The sequence below is a fragment of the Barbus barbus genome (assembly GCF_936440315.1).
Source record: "Barbus barbus genome assembly, chromosome: 40".
In the NCBI taxonomy this organism is placed as follows: Eukaryota; Metazoa; Chordata; class Actinopteri; order Cypriniformes; family Cyprinidae; genus Barbus; species Barbus barbus.
This window is the reverse complement of record NC_136718.1, coordinates 1,374,242-1,395,044: the sequence shown is the minus strand read 5'-3', so window position 1 is coordinate 1,395,044 and position 20,803 is coordinate 1,374,242. Positions and strand designations below refer to the sequence as shown.

The window sequence follows — 20,803 nt, the reverse complement described above, 5'->3', positions numbered from 1 at the left end:
AGTGGAGGTAATGTCATGGCTTGGCACCAAATTTATCACGCCTGAGACCTTGTAACACTAACGAGTCACATGACACCGGGGAGAGAAAATGGCTAATTGGGCCCAATTTGGACATTTTCACTTAGGGGTGTACTCACTTTTGTGGCCAGCGGTTTAGACATTAATGGCTGTGTGTTGAGTTATTTTGAGGGGACAGTAAATCTACACTGTTATACAAGCTGTACACTCACTACTTTACATTGTAGCAAAGTGTCATTTCTTCAGTGTTGTCACATGAAAAGATATAATAACATATTTAGGGGAGGGGTCTTTAAGCTGTGAAGTCAGATGGAGGCCTCGCATTTACTCGAACAACTAGAACCAACTCAAGCGCACAATGGTGACACATTTGTAAGGACGTTTCCTGTGATATACATTTCCCAGTGTATTCAGATTCTTCTCATTCTCCGTGTGTAGCACCAAGCGCGCTGAATATTATGTACAGTAAGCATTAAACTTTAATTTAGCTTCTGGAGTACACATTATCAAAAGGACAGAAAAGATGCACAGTGGCACATCTTTTGCATTGTTTTTGTAGTAATTCAATTGTTTTAATATGAATATTGTTTTAATAGAGTTCAGTACAGTAATTGTATATACATCTAAATCAGTACTTTAAACTTTGTTGTCTACAACTTAAAAAAATATCAGTGGCATTAGACAGTTAGGTATTTAATTATGTATATTATGCAAGATGCTTGTAGTCATTGCTTTAAAGGTATTTATCATTTCTACTTAAATACAGTCATTATTTACTTGTATTGTTCAGGAACTGTACAAATACTGTGGCATATGGAAATGACCAGTGTTGGGTGTAACTAATTAGTAAGTAATTAGTTACTGTAATTGAATTATTTTTCCCTTGAAAAAGTAAGGGATTACTCATATTTCTTTCAGTAATTGTAATTAGTTACTTATGTAATTGAACTTAATACTGTGTATAGACTGTAGAACATTTATAGTGGATTTAACATCAACATTTAAAATCTAACCTTAAAATGCATGCTTTATACGGTAATCTAATTACTCTTGAAGATGTAATTAGTAACTAGTAATTCATTACTTTTTAGAGTAACTTGCCCAACACTGGACATTACTCTTTTTATTTGTAACAAAGAAACATGCATTTTCTGTAAAGCTGCATTGAAATATGTATTATGAAAAGCACTGTACAAATAAACAAATGGTATTTGAATTCTAGATATGTATACAGCGTGTGTGTGTGCGTGCGTGCGTGCGTGTGTGCGTGCGTGTGCGTGCGTGTGTGTGTGTGTGTGTGTGCGTGCGTGTGCGTGTGCGTGCGTGTGCGTGTGAATGAGCTGGCCCACATTTGGTCCAAATCACCATAAAGGAATCGGCATCTGATGAAACGGATCCCTGCCGGTAATATTTCTTACCCCTCTGCCAGTTCTGGGTCTGCTCGCTGTAGGTGTAGAATTCTGGCCTTCGCATGTGTCCTGTGCTGAGACACGTTTAAATAAAGTTTTGAAACCTAGAACATAACCATATAAACATTCATAACCACAAACTCAGCTAAAACTACATAATTGAGACATTACCTTGTGGTAAAAAAATGTCGTTCAATTTAAGTTTATTAAACACTGGCACAATATTGAGGAGCATACATCTCCAAAACATGACAACAGATCACCTTTTATAAACCATGTGCCATCAACATAAAACATTATTTATGAGAGCTATTTGTGCAAAGGAGTCACTACAATAATAATACACAAAGAAAACATTATTTGAGAATGTTTGTGGTGCTCTTTTTTCGCTAATACAGCATACGACATATTTTCCTTTAAAACAAAGCCAAAATTTCTATATTATGTGGTTCTCACAACAATACACAGAAACATCTATGGACACACACCAGACCACAGAAGCAAACAGCAGAGAAACTGGATGCCAATAAATAATATTGAATCTAATAACTTACACAGCAAAACAAAATGATCTTTTCATATTTACAGTTATAGCACACAAAACATTAAGCTGTCTGTTAATAGATATTTATCTTATATAATTAATGTAGAATGTAAAGTGTACAGTTCACATTAAATGGTGCCTCAGTTTGCAAATACAATATGGTTATTCTGGAGCTGCAAAAAATAATAAAGTCCACAGAAGACTCATGAATGAATCTCACAAAACTTGTCAAAGACATGCTCAGGAAATTATATTTTGCATAACAAGAAGGTTATTTTAGTACCATTAAAAGTTTTACACCACAAGGTGAAATGTTGTTTAAATAGTAAAGTATTTATGCACTGCCTCTAACATATACGCTTTGTACTACAGTAATGTAAAGGAGTAACAATAATGCCACAATGCAAACAAAAATCTAAATCATCCTAAAAGTGATCCTTCTTTATGCAATATATATATATATCCTTTTTTGTTCTAATATGATCTGGACATGTATTCCTGAGATTCATCCATAAACATGCTTATTAAAGGAATGATTATCACAAAAAAATCCAACAACACCCCGATGACATGTAATAAGAAGAAAGAGTAACCAAAGTAAACACTAGTGCTGTGAGGAGGTTACTCCGTCTGGGGAACAGAGATGGCAGGACCCTTGGGGTCGTCGAAGCGGTCCATGGTGCGCAGCTGCATGATCATGTGCAGGCCGTAAGTGAGGACCAGCACCATGAGAAGAGATGTGACGAGCCCCATCCAGATACCAGGAGTGAAGAAACTAGCACAGTCACTGGCGTAAGAGAAATCCTTCCCAGCCACATTAAAGCCCTGGATCTGTCACATGAGAGAGAGAGAGAGAGAGATTCCTGCTTAAATACCATCCCTGGCTTACATCTCACTTTCATTTTGTTGAGTGAAATATGGTATTTAATGGAAATCAATGTAAGATGGAACCTGATTTGAACTATTAGGATTTAATTTGGGTTGTGAAATTTTGGCTATTACATTATGTGGTAATATATTTTTATTGGGTAATATACCTGCGGATGTAATAGCCATTTAAGAAGCGGAGAAAGTTATTGTGCTTTGATTAAAACTATGAAAACCTTATAAAGCAACTTTATTGTGGACTGCCCAGTGTGCTATTCAACAGCAGGTCACACTGAGCATGCCTCGTGCTGATCCACTCCTGACAGCCTTCGAGATCAGTGAGAAAGAGCAAAGTCCTCCAGGGATGAATGAGGGATGAGGCACTTTGGAAAAACCCTGGGATTTGTGTTATAGGAGATTTAATATAAAATGGAAACTTGACAACCTTTGAACAAATTGCAACGAAATATTAAGAACCATTTTCTTACACATCACTAAATACATAATGTTGTATCTAGAAGCTCAAGACACATCTGAGTGCGTTTGGTCTGTCCCCTTTAGAGGAACAGCTAAATCTCTACTCCATCAGCACTTAGTTGCTTTTACAATATACATTATACTGATCCCAAACTTTTGAACAGCAGTGTACATATTACTATATATCAATCTGGCACAAAGACATTAAAGTAACCCTCATCTATCCTGACTCCATATACATACACTATATTGCCAAAAGTATTGGGTCACCCCCTTCTAATGAACATGTTTGACTACTTTAGTAATTTCTATGAATACAAATCTTAACGTTTAAGCATATAATGATATTGAGCATATAATGAACTGGCCCTGTGTGGGCCCGGGGGGGACTGAGCCTGGTTTCTCCCAAGGGTTTTTTCTCCATTCTGTCACAGAGAGAGTTTTGGTTCCTTGCCGCTGTCGCCTCTGGCTTGCTCAGTTGGGGACACTTCATTTCTAGTGATTACCATCAATTTGATTTCACAGATACTATTTAAACTAAACTGAGCTAGACAATAACATTGCTGAATTCAATAATGAAATGCCTTTAACTGAAAATTGAGTGTTTAATCTTATTTTTATACATTACTGACACTATCCTCCAATTTTGATGCCTCTGGTGTGACTTTAAATGCAGACCTTGAGCCGAAAACTCATCATCAAACACTAATGAGAGCTCATTCATTCAATAAATATGATCGCTGCACGTTTCAGATTCAGCTGCTGCGCTGCTTGGGCTTACTGCCGTTCCGCTGGAAGAGGATGATTTTCCATTTTCAATCAGTACGTCTGCTGTTGTCAAAGATCAATGTGAAAACAACCCATATAAGCAGCAAACACGCAGAGTTGTAAATGTGAACTGGTGGATCAACAAGAAGATAATATGTTGTAAAATGTAACCAATTAAGGCAGTAAAATATATTTATATACGTTAATTAATATAATACTTTATTGTTTTTGTGAAAACCTGCATCTGAACTGTAAATCATGCTTTTTACAGTCATTTTATTTAATTAATTTATTTTATTTTGTGCAGGTCTTAAAAAAGGTCTTTAAAAGTCTTGAAATTAAGCTTAAATATCTTGCATATACCCTGGCCTGGCAAAAACCATCAATTGTTTTTTAGAATTGTCCGGACCTCGGCTGGTGGGGAGGGTTCATTATTGACCTCAAGCCATTTTAGTTGAAGACCCCTGATCTAAAATAAAAGCTATTGTAACATTATACACTACACCATTCAAAAGCTTGGAGTCAGTGTATATACAGTATATATATATATTTGTTTTATTTATTTATTTATTGGGGGGGTTATATCAGTTAAAACTTTTTTTTATCAAGGATGCTTTAAATTGATCAAAAGTGATGATAAAGACATTTATAATGTTACAAAATATTTCTATTTCAGATAAATGCTGTTCTTCTGAACTTTCTATTCATTAAAGAAACACGAAAAAAAATTGTACTCTGCTGTTTTCAACTTTAGATCAAATAAATACAGGTTTGGTGAGCAGAAGAGAATTGTTTAAAAAACATAAAAAATTTTGACTGGTAGTGTAGCATAACATTTATACTTTATGCTTAAAATGTATATTATAATGTAACATTTAAGTATTAAATATTTAATCTACTACTGCATATTAATGTTTAGGTAATAGTTAATGTACTACTGTATATAGCATGCTTTAACTGTTAACTGCACACTGGTAAGGAATTGTTTTGTTTTAAATGTTGGTTTTGTTGCCTGCCTATGTGCGCAAAGCACACTCCAGACTCTCCATGGCTTACTACTTTTACTCTCGTGATTACTGGATATAAATTTAGTAAAACATTATTTTATATACAGTAGACTGCACTCACAAAGAGCAATTTCAAGTCAATTATTTTTTTAAGCTGAGCATAAGAAGAAAATGTTTATTATAGACTTTAAACCTCGGGAACCATGGAATCTAGTTGTTTCATTGTTTCAGAACCTACCTGGAAGTCATCAAAAGAGATCTGCCAGTCGTTGGCGTTGTCCTTGTCTGAGTGGGGTGACAGCTGAGCGTAGCGGGAACTGCTCACGGACTCACAGCGGTACGAGTACTCGGCCGGGGCGTAGATGTAACGGCTGCCATTGAACATGGCATTTTTCCCATCATACTCCAGATGAACCAGATCCATGGTGAACCAATGGCGGGCAGAAACCTTATAGTGCCGGCGGTTCATTACAAAACTGAGGAGAGTACAGAACACCGTTCAAGCCCAACACAGAGATACAGAACACAGAGATTATTGTGTGTGTGTAAATGCGAAAATTAAACACTTACATGAGCTTAAAAGAACGGTAATCCAGGACGTCTTCATAGTTCAAAACCAACCTGTATTTCAAGACGAAAAATTGTGCTTCATAAACGGCCACATTGACCACATCGTATACATTTAAGATCTTGCTAATTACCTATAAGGCCCTGAATGGTTTAGCTCCTCAGTACTTGAGCGAGCTCTTATCACACTATAGTCCTTCACATCTGCTGCGTTCTCAAAACTCTAGCATTTGATAATACCTAGAATAACAAAATCAACTGCGGGCGGGAGATCCTTTCTTATTTAGCACCCAAACTCTGGAACAATCTACCTAACACTGTTCGATAAGCAGACACACTGTCAATTTAAATCTAGATTAAAGACCCATCTCTTTAACCTGGCTTACACATAACACTATAGCATTTATATCATTCAAATCTGTTAAAGGGTTGTTAGGCTGCATTAATTAGATCAACCGGAACACTTCCCAAAACACCTGATGTACTTGTTACATTGTTAGAAGAATGACATCTACACTAATATTAGTCTGTTTCTTTCTTAGAATAAAAATGACATTTAAATAAATTAAATTTAGAGACAGGACACTCACCAGAAGCAGGTGATTCACGCAAGTGGTTTAATGCACTTGAATCTCTAAATTTGCAATTGCATCTTATGCTAAATAAATTTAAACAGTCAGTTATGTCTTTAGGACAGGACAAAATATCTCATACGTGCAAACAGATCTTTGCATTAGTGTGAATGCATGCAATTATGATAAGAATTATTACTGCCAGAATCAGAATCAGATCATGAGGTGCCAAAAAAGTGTACGATATAAGAGTATACAGAGCGATTTAAAACACAGCCCCTGCTTTGCTCTACTGTGAATGGTCCAAACCCTGTAGGCCAACCTCCACAGGTCAGATTTTCTATGAAGGGTCTACTGAATCACAATGATCAACATGACAGAGTATGTTTACATATCAATGGCTATTTAGTGTGGAGGGGCACTGTTACTATTTTCACATGGTTAGCCAATCATGGTAAAAGTTTACAGTCATTTCATCTAATTCTCAAAAAGGGGTGGAAAATTGTCATGATAATGATGATAATGACTAACTTAAAACTAACATTAGAAGTGGATTTTATGGGAAAATAAAATCCTGAGGAATGTCCCCTTAAACCTCACAAGCAGTTGAGCACTATTTACCGGGAGTGAGTCTCGTTGCAGGATGATCCCGACAGGCTGGGTGACACACCTTCACCAAAGGTTTTGGGGGCAAGGTCATGCCTCTCCCACTTTCCTGAACGATACTGGCTGATGGCCAGCTTCTCCGCCCACAAGAGAATGCAGGTGGAGCCCTTCTCCTTAAACTCCAAAGGCGGCTTTGGAGCAGTCGTTTCCTCACGACGGGACTGCAGCAGGGATCGTGACCAGACCGAGTGCACAGCTGGAGACGCCTCCTCTAACACCTGAGACAAACACAAGCCATCTTAAATCTACTCTGCTCACATTACACTCCTACACTGGTTTGATATAATCACACAGCCTCCCATTGGACATGTAAAGCAGTGGGGCAACCTGCCTAATTTGGGCCAGTTTTGCACAAACCGTCTTTTGGCGTTAAAATAGTACTGTCAGGATTTACTAAAGACACGCATTGAAGAATTAGCGCTGAAAAGGAGTGGACACAGTTATTTTTGCGCCTGACCTTACTGAATATTATTTAATGCCCAAAAAAGCATGTTTTAAACTATTTTGCGCTTGAAATGGCTGCAGTTATTGTTGCTAGAGGAGGCACTGCAGAGAATAGAGAGCGCGTGGTAGAAGGGAGAGGGTGTTTCCACACGTGTTCATTTATTTTGAATGCCAGAAGAACACATTATCCGAGCATATCGTTTGCCAATCCATGTTATTTCTAATTTGCTTCAGGAAATAAAAGACGACTGAACGCTTAACTAGTAGTCACGCAATACAAGGTTTATCAAAACTTCTAGAAACCCTTCATTGTTTGGCCTCTGGTTCTTTTCAGCATACTGTGGCTTCTTTATTTCTTTATTCTTTATTTGTGACTATGCTAATTTGCGCTGCACTTGGTATATTGCGTTGGTCGATATGTAAATGAGCTGTTGCATCTGTGTTCTTTAATTTGCACGTTGTTAGTAAATCACCCGCAGAAATTTCCACACCCATCGTCACTTATGGAATTGTGCTCTTGCGCTAATTTGCCCTTTTTAGTAAAACTGGCCCACGATATATTCAAAGTTGCACATGTGAAAACTAATTTGGTAGTCTTGTGTTAACAAACGAATCTCTTTTGAATTCAATTTTCAAATGTCCATTTTATGTGAGCACATTTTCGAATGTGACTCATCCAACCAGATATTACAGTGGGAACTGCTTTTAACTACCTTTTAAATGATTCGTTTTACTGGTTTTAGTTTTTTGTGTGTTTTCTTTTCTACTTAATGTGTTACATGTTAAGCTTTAAAGTTTGTGTTTGCGTTACATTATTAAGCTCCAAATAAAATAATAAAAAAATCTAAATCAGCAACTGAGACAAAGTAACTTACATGAAAAGTATTTAATTAAACTAAAAAATTTATAATATACGTTATTTAGCATGTAAACCATTTTCGGTTGAATTTCCAGTAATATTAAATCGCTTCAATGTATGTCGTTCCACTCATATTTTTATTTTGGTTTGATTTTGGTCACACTAGCCACCCTTACCTGAAGCTGTGTACTTGCATACAGGATAGTTGTAGAGAAGTCTTACCCTTGAGGGCCCAAGTGCAGTAAACACTGCAGTATACGGCACAGACTGAGCCTTCATGATGCTCAGCACCTGACCAATCACCTCATCTACAACAAACAACACAATGCCACTCATTTGATTGTTTTACAATAATAATAATAATAATAATTGTTGGAGCACAAGTCTTTTGATACTTAGTGATGTTTGAATATGACACCTACCATTTCCGCTGAGCACTTCTTTAGTAGACATCAAATCAGCCCTGCAAGAGACAGACAGCTTACAGTCCTCATACGATTAAGAGTTCAGGTTTCTTTTCAGGTTTAAGAAGCTCCCAAATGTAAGGGACTTTCATCTATTCACCCTTTATTACTTTGTGTTTCCAAATTAAAAGAGATTTTATATAATGAAATGCTCACCCGACAAATGGAAAACAATGGCTGTGTTCAGAATCACATAATATAATATCGTCACTTTAAATTTCTGTCACATGGTGAAGAAAATAATAAAAGAAGACTTTTATCATTTTTCTTGGATTTTTCTCCTTTTTCAGCTCTGCCTCTCTCATCCTTTTTACTGTGTGGATTTCACAAGACACTATCTCTTTTTCTACCTTTCACTCACTATATCCAAGATATTTATCCATGGTAACATACACACTGGCTACAATTACTGGTTTTATTGTTATTTAGTATTAATTATTATTTAGTGCATTTAATCTTATGTCAGTGTTGTAATAATTTCTGTCACAATGCATATCCTACTGCCTTAAAATATTGTAAGACCCCATAAATGCATCATTGGTTGCAGAAGGTGGTAAAAGATGAGAAATCTAGTTATATGTTTGCATTTACAGCATGAATTTAATACATTTACAGTATTTAATTAAATATGTAAAAGAACCGCCATAGTTTTTGGAGATGATAACTGGATGGCACTCTGCATTAATGAGGTCATGTGACAACGCAGCATAGTACAATTTGAAACAATATCCAATTGCATAATGCATTAGTTCATATACTATTTAAAGAAAATCTGTAGTCAGAGGACAGTATTTATTTCATTCTGGACTCCAGCCAGTGTCGAAGAGATGTGATTACCCGCCGCTGTAAGGGAGGCGGAAGACCAGCAAAGCAGCAACAGATGCATTGAGGCGGAGCTGAGCAAGCGTGTCTGGGTTCATGTAGAGAGGAGCCGCATCAATCTGATTCTGGAGCAGTGTAGAAACCAAAGCAGTGGCAGACGATGATACCGATGGCAACCATAGGGAGGAGGAGGACAGCAGAGCCGCCTGTGAACATGCCACAGAACCTGAGAGCTGCTTTTTCATATTTGAGCTAACAAGCACAAGTGATTTAGTCTGAAATAACTGAAAAAAACTGAAATCTCAGGTAATACCAACACACAGCTTTTGTAAAGTCAACTAAAATCAAAAACATAAGAAGTAATAAATATAAGTAGTGACAGATGGAAAAGACATCAACATACCTCAAGATTTTGGAAGACACTATCCTGTTTGTTTCCAAAGACTCCTCCATACAATGTGAAGTCATCAACACTCAACTGAAGGAAACAGAGTTCAACCAATAAGATTAGCACTACCTCAACTAGCCATATAGAAATTCAGATTGCTGTCTTCAATAAAACCCATCAGGAACTCTAGTAGTAATTCATTTAGAAATGTGTATCTATTAGTGAAATTATAGCCTAGTATCCTCTCTCCCTCTCTTGATGTCTGTCTCTCTGGCCTCATATACAACTACTATTAATGTATTCTGTAATGTGAGCTAATCACAAGTGGACAAAGCAAACTGTATATGCTTATAATGTTTTTTTCATGCTTTATTTTCTTCCTTTTTTCAACACACTGACACATTGATGATATGTATGCAAAATCTGTCATGAAATGTATTATATATAAATTGAATTATATATATATATATTACTGCCAATTCCTATTGTCATCCAATACTGTGGAAGTGACAAAACTGTAAGCAGCACAGATCAGGAAATAATGTCCTATTAGCACACTAAATCAAACCTATATAAAGCTGTTTGCATAATGTGTTTTGAGTATAGTGCATACTTTATCCTGCAGGAAGAGCAGCAGATTATGCGGTGCAGTGCTCAGCGCTGTGTTCAGGTGTGACTCCAGCTCCTCCACAGACACAGTGTGACCCGCTGATGGAGTATTCACAGGAGACAAGGCAAACCTGCACACAAGACATGACAAGAGCACAGGTCTAGAAAAACACATGTGTGACCCTGGAGCACAAAATCAGTCACAAGTTAAAATTAAGATTTATACACCATCTGAATAAATTAATAAATGAGCTTTCCATTGATGTATGGTTTGTTATGATAGGACAATATTTGTCTGAGATACAACTATTTGAAAATCTAGAATCTGAGGGTGCAAAAAAATCTAAATATTGAGAAAATCACCTTTAAAGTTGTTCAAATTAAGTTATTAGCAATGCATATTACTAATAAAAAATTAAGTTTTGATACAATAGGAAATCTACAAAATATCGTCATGGAACATGATCTTTACTTAATGATTTACTAATGATTTTTGGCATAAGAGAAAAATCGATCATTTTGACTCATACAATGTATTTTTGGCTATATCCCCGTGCTACTTAAGACTGGTTTTGTGCTCCAGGGTCACAAATCCATAAGACAGAAACACACAATAAGCATCAGGAGTGTAACTTTGACAAACACGAGCCGGATTACCGCAGATCCTAGTAAACGGTCCATGAGGCCATAATGCTGCCTGACAGTTTACTAGCTTTAAGACAACATCTATCAACACTGCTCCCTGCAGTCTAATGCCAGCACACTGAAGCCTGTATATATTGTTCGATTACTAAACGCGTGTTGTTTATCAGAGAATGTAAGTGTTTAAAGCTGATCTGGAAGTGTTTACTCGGGTTTTCAGTACTGGACAGCGACCGTGTCATCCAGCTAGCAAACCGCCGAAGCTAACTATCTCCAGTCTCCAGAACTACACTCATATAACGTTCCTGTCGCTCTTTACCCGTCGCTCGCCCATGCGACCAGCGGGACCTGCTCGTCGCTCTTCGCTGCTGCGATCACACACAGAAGGACAAGCGAAATCATCCCGGTGTTACCGGAGACCGTCCTCAGAGCAGCCATCTTCCTCGCGCGCAGCTGAGACGTGACGTCACAACCGGCCGAGCAGTGACGTATAAATGTATCAAAACAGGACTAGCCCGCAAGAAGATTATAAACCTTTCATTTGTGCTTTTGGTGAAATCTCACAAGCTCAAAAAAACTACAGAACCACACATTCTAATGGTTTTCACTACAAATACAATCATTACAATACAAACCATCAACTTTGAACCATTAAAACCATTAAAAAGTGTGTTTTGGAACATATTCCATTAGGATTTATTTTTTTATAGCAGAGACCCACAGGGTCCATTAAAACCAATAAAAGTCCCATTATAACCTTTAACACCATTACAAATGTTGTGATGGTGTCTTGTTTGTTTTGTTTGTTTCAGCAGGGTCAATTTGAAAATACCTTGACTGTTTATAAATGGTGTTTATTGGATTCTAATTGTACTAATAAGTTTTGAGAAACTTTCTCATTTCTAGCAACAATTTTGTTATTAAAGCTAAGGCAAAATGGTTTCGTAGTGAGTGTTTGAATCTTCTGTAATAGTTGGAAATAAGTCCCTCAGTTGTCCTCAGTGTGGAAAGATGGATCTCAAAATCATACAGTCATTGTTGGAAAGGGTTCAAATACACAAAAATGCTGGAAAACCACAGAATTTGTGGGACCTGAAGGATTTTTCTGAAGAACAGCAGGCAGTTTAACTGTTCAGGACAAACAAGGGACTCATGAACAACTATCACTAAACAAACAAACACAGCTCTGGATCATTCAGCTAACAACACAGTATTAAGAATCAAGGGGATGTAAACTTTTGAACGGGGTCATTTTTATAAATTCAGCTATTATTTTCTCTTGTGGACTATATGTAAACATCTTTTATGTGAAATATCTTATTCAGGTCAGTACTAAATAAACAATAACATGCATTTGTTATTATCCCTCTTATTTTGGTAAAATAATGAACATTTTGCAGATTCTGAAAGGGGGATGTAAACTTTTGGCTTCAACTGTAGCTACTTTGAAATACAGTGATTGGAATTCATTTTTATCAGACTCAACCAACCGTTTGTTGTCATATTTTCAGTCTGTGCCTTATAGGTCACACAAGAGAGGCCTTTTATTTCAATCTTTAATATGTCCACTCAGATTTTCATCACTTTTCGTTGTTTAAATTTAGAAGTTGTTGTATAAAAATGCCTTCTAACGGATAACATAAATTATGTTTTATAAAAATAAGAGTTTAGTAAAACTTTAAGGATTTTTATTTTGAACTGATCAAATGTCTATCTACCACTACAATGTTTTTCATAAGCGCTCAACTTTCTTTCCATCATGCAGATGATTTTGTTTAAAGATCACGGTACAGCAGATGTTAAAATATTCTGTCTGTTTCATCAGTTGTCATGGCAAACGAGAATAATTATAAGTGGAATAGGTCCATTCTGATATAATTCTGTATTAATTATTTACAGTGTATTTACAGTCAAATACTGCATCAATTATAAAAAATCTAACAGCTAGTATCTTCCATTAAAAATGTCTCGATCTGTAACTAAAAAAATTACTCAATTCTTCAGCAGTCGCACTTTAAATCAAGAATTTTACTTTGTTGTCACGATAATCACTGATCCAGCTATGACAACTGTGTATACAAATGTATCATGTTCAGATGTTTAGGAAATCTCATACAAAGAACAAAAGAGAATGACACTGACATGGTAGGATGTAAAAGAGCTACTTTCATAAATGCTCTAAATGCTAATGCTATTATTGTTGGGTGAAGTATTGTGTAAAATTACGATGAAAAAAAGACTGTGGAAGAATGCAACGTATTGTGCTTCACAGTCTACAAGGCATTTCCAGTCACTGATATGCACACAACACGTCTCCTGAGGTCCTGCACATTGCTCAAAATTAATTTACCTTCTCTCTACACTGTGTGCCGAATTATTAGGCAAGTTGATATTCTGCTCATATTTTTTTCCAAGAACATTTGATCAATTCCAAACCACATCAATCTTAATAACTATTGATTTTGTATTTAATCATTTATAATTGATATATAATTGTCCATGAAGGCTGGACGTCAAAAACTCCTTATATTCAGGTGTGCCGAATTATTAGGCAGGTTTTCTTTTACAGATGAAATGAGCCAAAAAAAAAAAAGAGACTAAAAGTAAAAAAGTATTAAATGCCCATGAGAAGGATACAATACTAATGCAGTAATTAGCAAAGCTAGGGCATGACCATTGGGTCAGCAGAGTCAGAAAAAACATGTGGAGAAGAATCACATGTTAACTGCAATAGAATGAAGAATTAATGTGAAGAATTAGGTGTGAAACCATCAGGAACCGTTTAGTCTCCAGAACTGCAACCTTCCTGGAGTCTCCAGAAGTGCAATGTGTCAGGTTCTCAGGGACATTGCTTGGGCAAATAATCCTACAAACTGACCCTCACTATAAGAATAACATGCTGAAGTGCTGTGAAATACATGAAGACTGATTGTGTAAAGGCTGAGAACCTGACACATTGCACTTCTGGAGACTCCAGGAAGGTTGCAGTTCTGGAGACTAAATGGTTCCTGATGGTTTCTCACCTAATTCTTCACATTAATTCTTCATTCTATTGCAGTTAACATGTCTTTTCTTCTCCACATGTTTTTTCTGACTCTGCTGACCCAATGGTCATGCCCTAGCTTTGCTAATTACTGCATTAGTATTGTATCCTTCTCATGGGCATTTAATACTTTTTTACTTTTAGTCTATCTTTTTTTTTTTGGCTCATTTCATCTGTAAAAGAAAACCTGCCTAATAATTCGGCACACCTGAATATAAGGAGTTTTTGACGTCCAGCCTTCATGGACAATTATATATCAATTACAAATGATTAAATACAAAATCAATAGTTATTATGATTGATGTGGTTTGGAATTGGTCAAATGTTCTTGGAAAAAAATATGAGCAGAATATCAACTTGCCTAATAATTCGGCACACCTGAATATAAGGAGTTTTTGACGTCCAGCCTTCATGGACAATTATATATCAATTACAAATGATTAAATACAAAATCAATAGTTATTATGATTGATGTGGTTTGGAATTGGTCAAATGTTCTTGGAAAAAAATATGAGCAGAATATCAACTTGCCTAATAATTCGGCACACAGTGTAGAGATGTAACTCCTTTACAAAAACAAAAGATCTGTTCTGCTTAGCCCATGTCTGACTGTCCACACCTAAATGAACGGACACACATGGATATCATTTTACTTCAAAGGATGCCGTAAAGCTCTTTGGGTGCAGTCATCTGTATGATTGTTTCTCCTCGGTGTCTGTGCGGAGTTGTAAGGCCTGGGTTAGCTAATGGGTAACGTCCTGTATAGCCCTTAATCCTGTAATACGTCCCTTCATGGGTCACGAGTGTTTCCGTATCCTGTGATGAAGCGCCTCCGTCTGGGCTTTCAAACTGCGAAACTCCCCTTGAATAAAGTCTGTCAGTGTTTTCCGCATCTCCATCTGTAGAGAAAAATAATGTCATACTCAGCTGTAAGGCTACTACTACTACAGTATTGAGTGTAATTAGCTACTGTAGTTTAATTAATTTTGCTCAAATTAAGTAAGGGATTACTCTTATTTTTAACTTAATTACAGGTACTTCTTATGTAATTGAGCCTAATACTGTGTATAGACTATAGAACATTTATACACAATACAATAGTGGCTTTAACATAAACATTTAAAGTCTAACCTTAAAATGCATGCTTTTATGTTCCCTTCTCACTTTAAGTACTTTGGTAAGTTGATAAGAATACTGGTAACACTATTAACTTGTTGTTTATAAGCATGAACATTACAGGGATATTGGCTGTTTATTATTAATTAAAAAGCTCATATTAATGTCTTATTCTGCAAGACCTTACTCTAAATCCTTAATCCTATCCAATTCTTAAACATGACAACTACTTTACTAAGCATTAATAAGCAGTAATTAGGAGTATACTGAGGCAAAAGTCATAGTTAATAGTGAGAATTGAACTCTAGTCTAAAGTGTGAGCAGAATAATTGATGTAGTTATCTGTTATCTATTTGAAAGAATTAAAAGAAGCGTTTCATGTCTATCCTTGTACCCTAATCTAATTCTAATGTTGAAGATGTAATTAGTAACTAGTAATTAATTACTTTTTAGAGTAACTTACCCAACACTGTACTACTATTAATATTATTCTTCTTTATAAACACTATCACCTACCGGACTTGAGTTGTCAGCTCTCAGTGCATTTACCAGATGTCTGACAGTGAACGGCTTTCCAACTAAAACGGTTATTCGCTGCAAAAAAGACAAGTACACTCAGAATCAACACTGTTCTGTAGGTGTGACACTGAAAAATATCAGGTATGACACATCACGCAAGCAAAATATGTATTAACCTGTCCTACTCGAGGGACGTATGGAGTTTGATTTGGTAAAACATCACTCATACCTGAAACAATACGGTACATAAACATGTGCTCAAATATGAATTCATAGAGTTATGCGCTACGATAACAGCTTATGTCATTTGAACGAGTGCGTGCATAACTTACCTACATGCCACATGGGTAAAATGATTGGGTGAAGAGAGCACTCCGCAATCAAACGCCCGATTCCTGTCACGGAAAAGAAGGATTTACATGATTAGCAACCAAACATATCACAGTAAAACCAACTATTTGTTCATAAATCTTACCCCATTTTATCCTCATGAACTCTTCAGTCATGTTAACTTTACCTGGGAGGAGAAAAGTACCATTTGTCCTTTTAACTCGTACCACAAACAAATGCCGAGGTTAAAAATATGAGTGTCTGTACCTTCTGGAAATATGTGCACCCATTCCCCTTGATTCAGCCTTTCCAGGAGGAAATCCATTCCTTTCTGATATACTCCATCTCCTAAAAACACAGGACCGTTTAATGCATTCAATGAAATGTCCCTTTAAAAAAAGTATTAAAAAATTCCTCATGTTTTTCATACTTGGTTAATATATAAATTAGATTTAAAAAAGCTCTGACGACTGTTATTTTTAGCATGTGTTCATGATTATAATACCTCTTCTTCTATCACTCTGCATTTCAAATGTTTTCCGCAGCAAGTTTAATCTTGAACTTATTCTTTACCATCTCTTCCAAACCATAATTACCCAAATTATCCTGCATAGCTTTTAAACACAGGTACCTGTCTCCAATGGCAGGAACATTATTTTAAGTACATTTATAGATAAATAATGACGGCCCATTTGTGCATTACCTTTTGTGTACAAAAAAATACTTTACAAAGTTTGATTTTGTTTAATTTAGTCATTAAAAAAACTGGGAAATAAAACACGCTAAGAAAAAAAAACTGGGATTAGATGAGTTTACCTCTAACAACAGGCACACATTTCCCTCTGCTGAAGAAGCTGGAGTGTAGTTCTCTTGTGAAACAGATGTCAGAGGCAGCAGGTGTCCTGAGCACACACAGATAACTAATTATATGATTTAAAGCAACAAAACACTTTTACACGAGTCTCCAGATTCTGCTTTCATTCACTCACCATCTCATCCTGTTAAAGCTCCACAGATGCCGCAGCTTCAGGACTCCTGAGATCAGAACGAGCAAAAACACGCATTTACATTTTCTACTGACAAATCTACTCTCAAATGTGTCACCTCAGTTATATTAAAAGGGTGGTTGATTGTGATTTTGTGCTTTTTTAACGTTAGTTAGTGTGTAATGGTGCTGTTTGAGCATAAACAATATCTGCAAAGTTACGAACGTTCAGTGCAAACGGAGATATCGTCTTTTAAAATTATGTCAGTTTAATGCCTACAAAAACGGCTCGTAGGGACTACAACGAGCTACTTCCTGGGTTTGTGATGTCACAAACCCTGATAAACCCCGCCCCCAGGAACATGCAGCAAAGGGGGCGGAGCCATACTGCGCTGCTTTAGAGAAGAGGAAGAGTTGCTGCCATGCCGTCAAAACTAGTGGTGCTCGAAAAAATCTATTCATATATGAATCACGTCTCTGTCTAGGGATTTTAATGGAGTCACGAGTTTCCAAATCAGTGTTATAAGCAGCGGTTCTTAATCCTGTTCCTCCCCCTGCATCTCTCTCCAACAATGAACTGTGTTCCAATAATACACTTTATGTGTACAGACAGACAGATATTTTTCACATACTGTAGCTATGAGAAGCGTTATACATGGACGCACACACGGTGGCCATACTGTATTAAAGCTTTAATCAGGATAAAACCGTATATTGAAAGCAAACTAAAAGTATGAGACAACAACAAACAAAAAACATACTATTAAGAGCCGTGCTTGCACAGATTCTGCGGGATCCTCTTCACTAATATCCTCTGCGTCTCAATCGGGCTCAAATTGATACACAATATAGACGACGCCATTGTTCATGCCACTGAGGCGAGGGGCGGGATTTTCAGACGCGCAGTAGAGGCGGTTCAGCCAATCACATCACACTGGACCAGCTAACCAATCAGAGCGCATCACTTATTTCTGAGGGAGGGGCTTCATAAAACCAGGAACTCATCAGAGCGTTTCTCAGAGAAGGGACAGAGTGGTGTAGAATAGAGGTAAATTATGTGAAAAATAATGGGGTTTTTTTTGTTTTGTTTTTTAAACGAAGCATTACCACATGTTAGAGTGCAACCCATAAACACAATCAAGCCTAGAGAAGAAAAAAAACAGTCAACCACCCCTTTAAATGTGTATTTTTTGTTAAAGCCATGATTTTATTATTGAAAACCAGGTATCCAATGCTCCGCCTACCCCAGATGTGTGGATCATCCATACAGGACTGATGATTGCACACCGTGATAAGAGGCGTGTCCTGAGGACGCTCATCAACCAGGTCCAACAAAACATCCTGGTTGTGCACCACCACCGAGTTAAAATAATCTGCAGAACCAGATAAAGTAGGTGAATGTTACATCTTTCACAGTTCATGGTACACATCAGGATATGGAGAAACATCAGACTCACTGGTCCAAAGGTAACTGTACGAGCCCACCATTCCCATGACCACTCTGCTGGATACTCTCCAGCCCAGCCGGGGGCATTGTGGGAAGGGCCATCTCACCTCCAAGGGCATCGCCACAGCGTTCACCTGCTGAGATAACATTCATGCATGCAAGTTTACAAAGGGCAAACCTGTTTTTATAGTGCTTGAAAAAGATAGATGTGATGTCAAAATCTAAAAATAGCAAAGCAATTAAAACGGTTACTATATGCTCCTCTTTTAACATTTAAACATAAAAAATTACTTTATGGTGCTTACTTACAAAGAACATTTTCTGTATTAAAACTGCTTTGTAACATCCTATGGAAATGTAAAATATGTGTAGTTTATATTTGTTTGTAAACTGATGCTTATGTTTCTTGTTCTGTCTCGTTGATGCATGTGAAAGGTTGTTATACTGTGGGATATGACATTATACATGCTATTTGTTGACAGTAAAGCATTAAAAACGCACTGAGATATTAGAGCAGAGAATAAACGGATCTGTTAATAAGGCACATATCTACTGGCAGTGATACTGCTCAGCTGCGGAGGATATATTTGCTCCAGATGAATCAGATTTAGCATGTAATCACTTTGGGATAGATCTGTTAAACAGAAGCAAGAGCTTTATATCCAAATAGAAACAGGAGCAGCGTGGCAGCTGTTCACGCAAATTACACAACCTTGAGAAATAGCGTGATGTGTGAAAACACAAAACACTGCGAAAAACAAACATGACATATAAAATCTGCTGAATGCTCAAGAAGTCAAACAGTAAGAAACTTCATTCTTATTTTAAACTTATGTAAACAGGGTACGTTAATTATACATGACTGAATTTACTAATGGATGTAGTTAATTGTTCGCCGCTTTTCTGTAATAGCAACGTTAAATTGTAATGTGAGTTTGATTCATTGCAAAGAAATAAATGTATAATTAAGGAAATATAACCCTCCCACCTTCCGTCCCGTCAGCCGATGGGCGCAGAAATGCAGCGTCACCGGAAGTACTTTTCCACTGCGAGCGGTCATGGGAGATGTAGTTTTGTAGTCGTTATTAGTTTCTTCGACCTTGACGTTTTCGCTTTAATATTAACACCACATCAATCTTAAAACATAAAACAGTTTTGATGATATAGCCTACTATTAGAAAGACGAAAAGTAGTGTGGGACTGCTGAAGCACATGCTGTTTATTTCACATTTTACATCACACGCGGAAGTGGCGAAAATTAACCATGGTTTTACTACAAATAACACCAAAAAACCATGGTTACTTCACTTTTACTATAATAAAACCATGGTTACTTAACTTTTACTATAATAAAACCATGGTTACTTAACTTTTACTATAATAAAACCATGGTTACTTAACTTTTACTATAATAAAACCATGGTTACTTCACTTTTACTATAATAAAACCATGGTTACTTAACTTTTACTATAATAAACCATGGTTACTTCACTTTTACTATAATAAACATATTAAGAAGTCACACTTAAGTCTAAAATCACATTTTTACTACAAATACCATGGTTAAACTGTGGTTAGTATACCAAAACCTTGGTTAATTTGTGGTTACCATTATTTAATAATGTTTTTTTGTTGTTTTTTAGTAAAACCATGGTTAATTTTCGTAAGGGTGTGTGTGTGTGTGTGTGTGTGTGTGTGTGTTTGTATTCCCTCAGGAATAGGCAACTTCGGTCCTGGAGGGCCGGTGTCCTATGTCTTATAATTTAACATAAACCATATATGAAAATATATATTTTAACATGTTATTATTACAATGTACATTTCAAAACTTTTCAATGCATTTTAAAAAAATTTAAATGTAACTGTGATGGCAAAACTAAATTTTCAGCATTCATTACATTCACACAATCCTTCAGAAATGTGTGTTGTTTCTTTATTTGTTGGGGTGAAATACATCAATGAAAAAAAGCCAAAATATTAAATGCCACAGATTAATATTTACTGGGTAATCCACGATTTGACAAGTCAGTGGTTTTCCCCAATAGGCAGTGTATTGAAAAATGATGGTTTGTCAAGGCCTGGTTTCAGTTGTTGATGAGTTAAGTCATAAATACACCTGTGTCCAGTAATCACTAATTGCGATAACTAGGATCATATATAGGTTTTTGACATTTGGCAGTTGTGTTGTGTGTGCAGATACTGGCACTCCTGTCCAGGGCCACTTTTTGACCATTTTGGC

At 36.5% G+C, this 20,803-nt stretch overlaps 2 protein-coding genes across 4 annotated transcripts; both read right to left on the bottom strand.

Moving 5' to 3' along the window:
* Positions 1-1,590: 1,590 nt before the first annotated feature.
* On the bottom strand, positions 1,591-11,582 carry LOC306859479 (V-type proton ATPase subunit S1-like). The gene is made up of 10 exons (XM_079400519.1): positions 11,443-11,582; positions 10,486-10,612; positions 9,888-9,962; positions 9,500-9,690; positions 8,621-8,661; positions 8,421-8,506; positions 6,851-7,113; positions 5,661-5,711; positions 5,329-5,566; positions 1,591-2,802 (listed from the first exon to the last, which is right to left on the bottom strand). Exons 1-10 carry the CDS (start codon positions 11,559-11,561, stop codon positions 2,593-2,595), a joined length of 1,401 nt encoding a protein of 466 aa, XP_079256645.1. The 5' UTR covers positions 11,562-11,582; the 3' UTR covers positions 1,591-2,592.
* A 2,938-nt stretch (positions 11,583-14,520) lies between these two features.
* On the bottom strand, positions 14,521-19,594 carry LOC306859769 (tafazzin-like). 3 transcript variants are annotated; one of them, XM_079401014.1, is made up of 11 exons: positions 19,552-19,594; positions 18,574-18,700; positions 18,361-18,489; positions 17,121-17,166; positions 16,948-17,033; positions 16,399-16,479; positions 16,277-16,318; positions 16,134-16,196; positions 15,978-16,030; positions 15,799-15,876; positions 14,521-15,065 (listed from the first exon to the last, which is right to left on the bottom strand). In XM_079401014.1, exons 2-11 carry the CDS (start codon positions 18,680-18,682, stop codon positions 14,964-14,966), a joined length of 789 nt encoding a protein of 262 aa, XP_079257140.1. In that variant the 5' UTR covers positions 18,683-18,700; positions 19,552-19,594; the 3' UTR covers positions 14,521-14,963. The 3 variants fall into 3 exon arrangements, with proteins under 3 accessions (XP_079257140.1, XP_079257139.1, XP_079257141.1); XM_079401013.1 differs by having other exon boundaries at positions 14,816-15,065; positions 16,948-17,051; positions 19,552-19,564; XM_079401015.1 differs by lacking the exon at positions 15,978-16,030 and having other exon boundaries at positions 14,931-15,065; positions 16,948-17,051; positions 19,552-19,564.
* Positions 19,595-20,803: the final 1,209 nt, after the last annotated feature.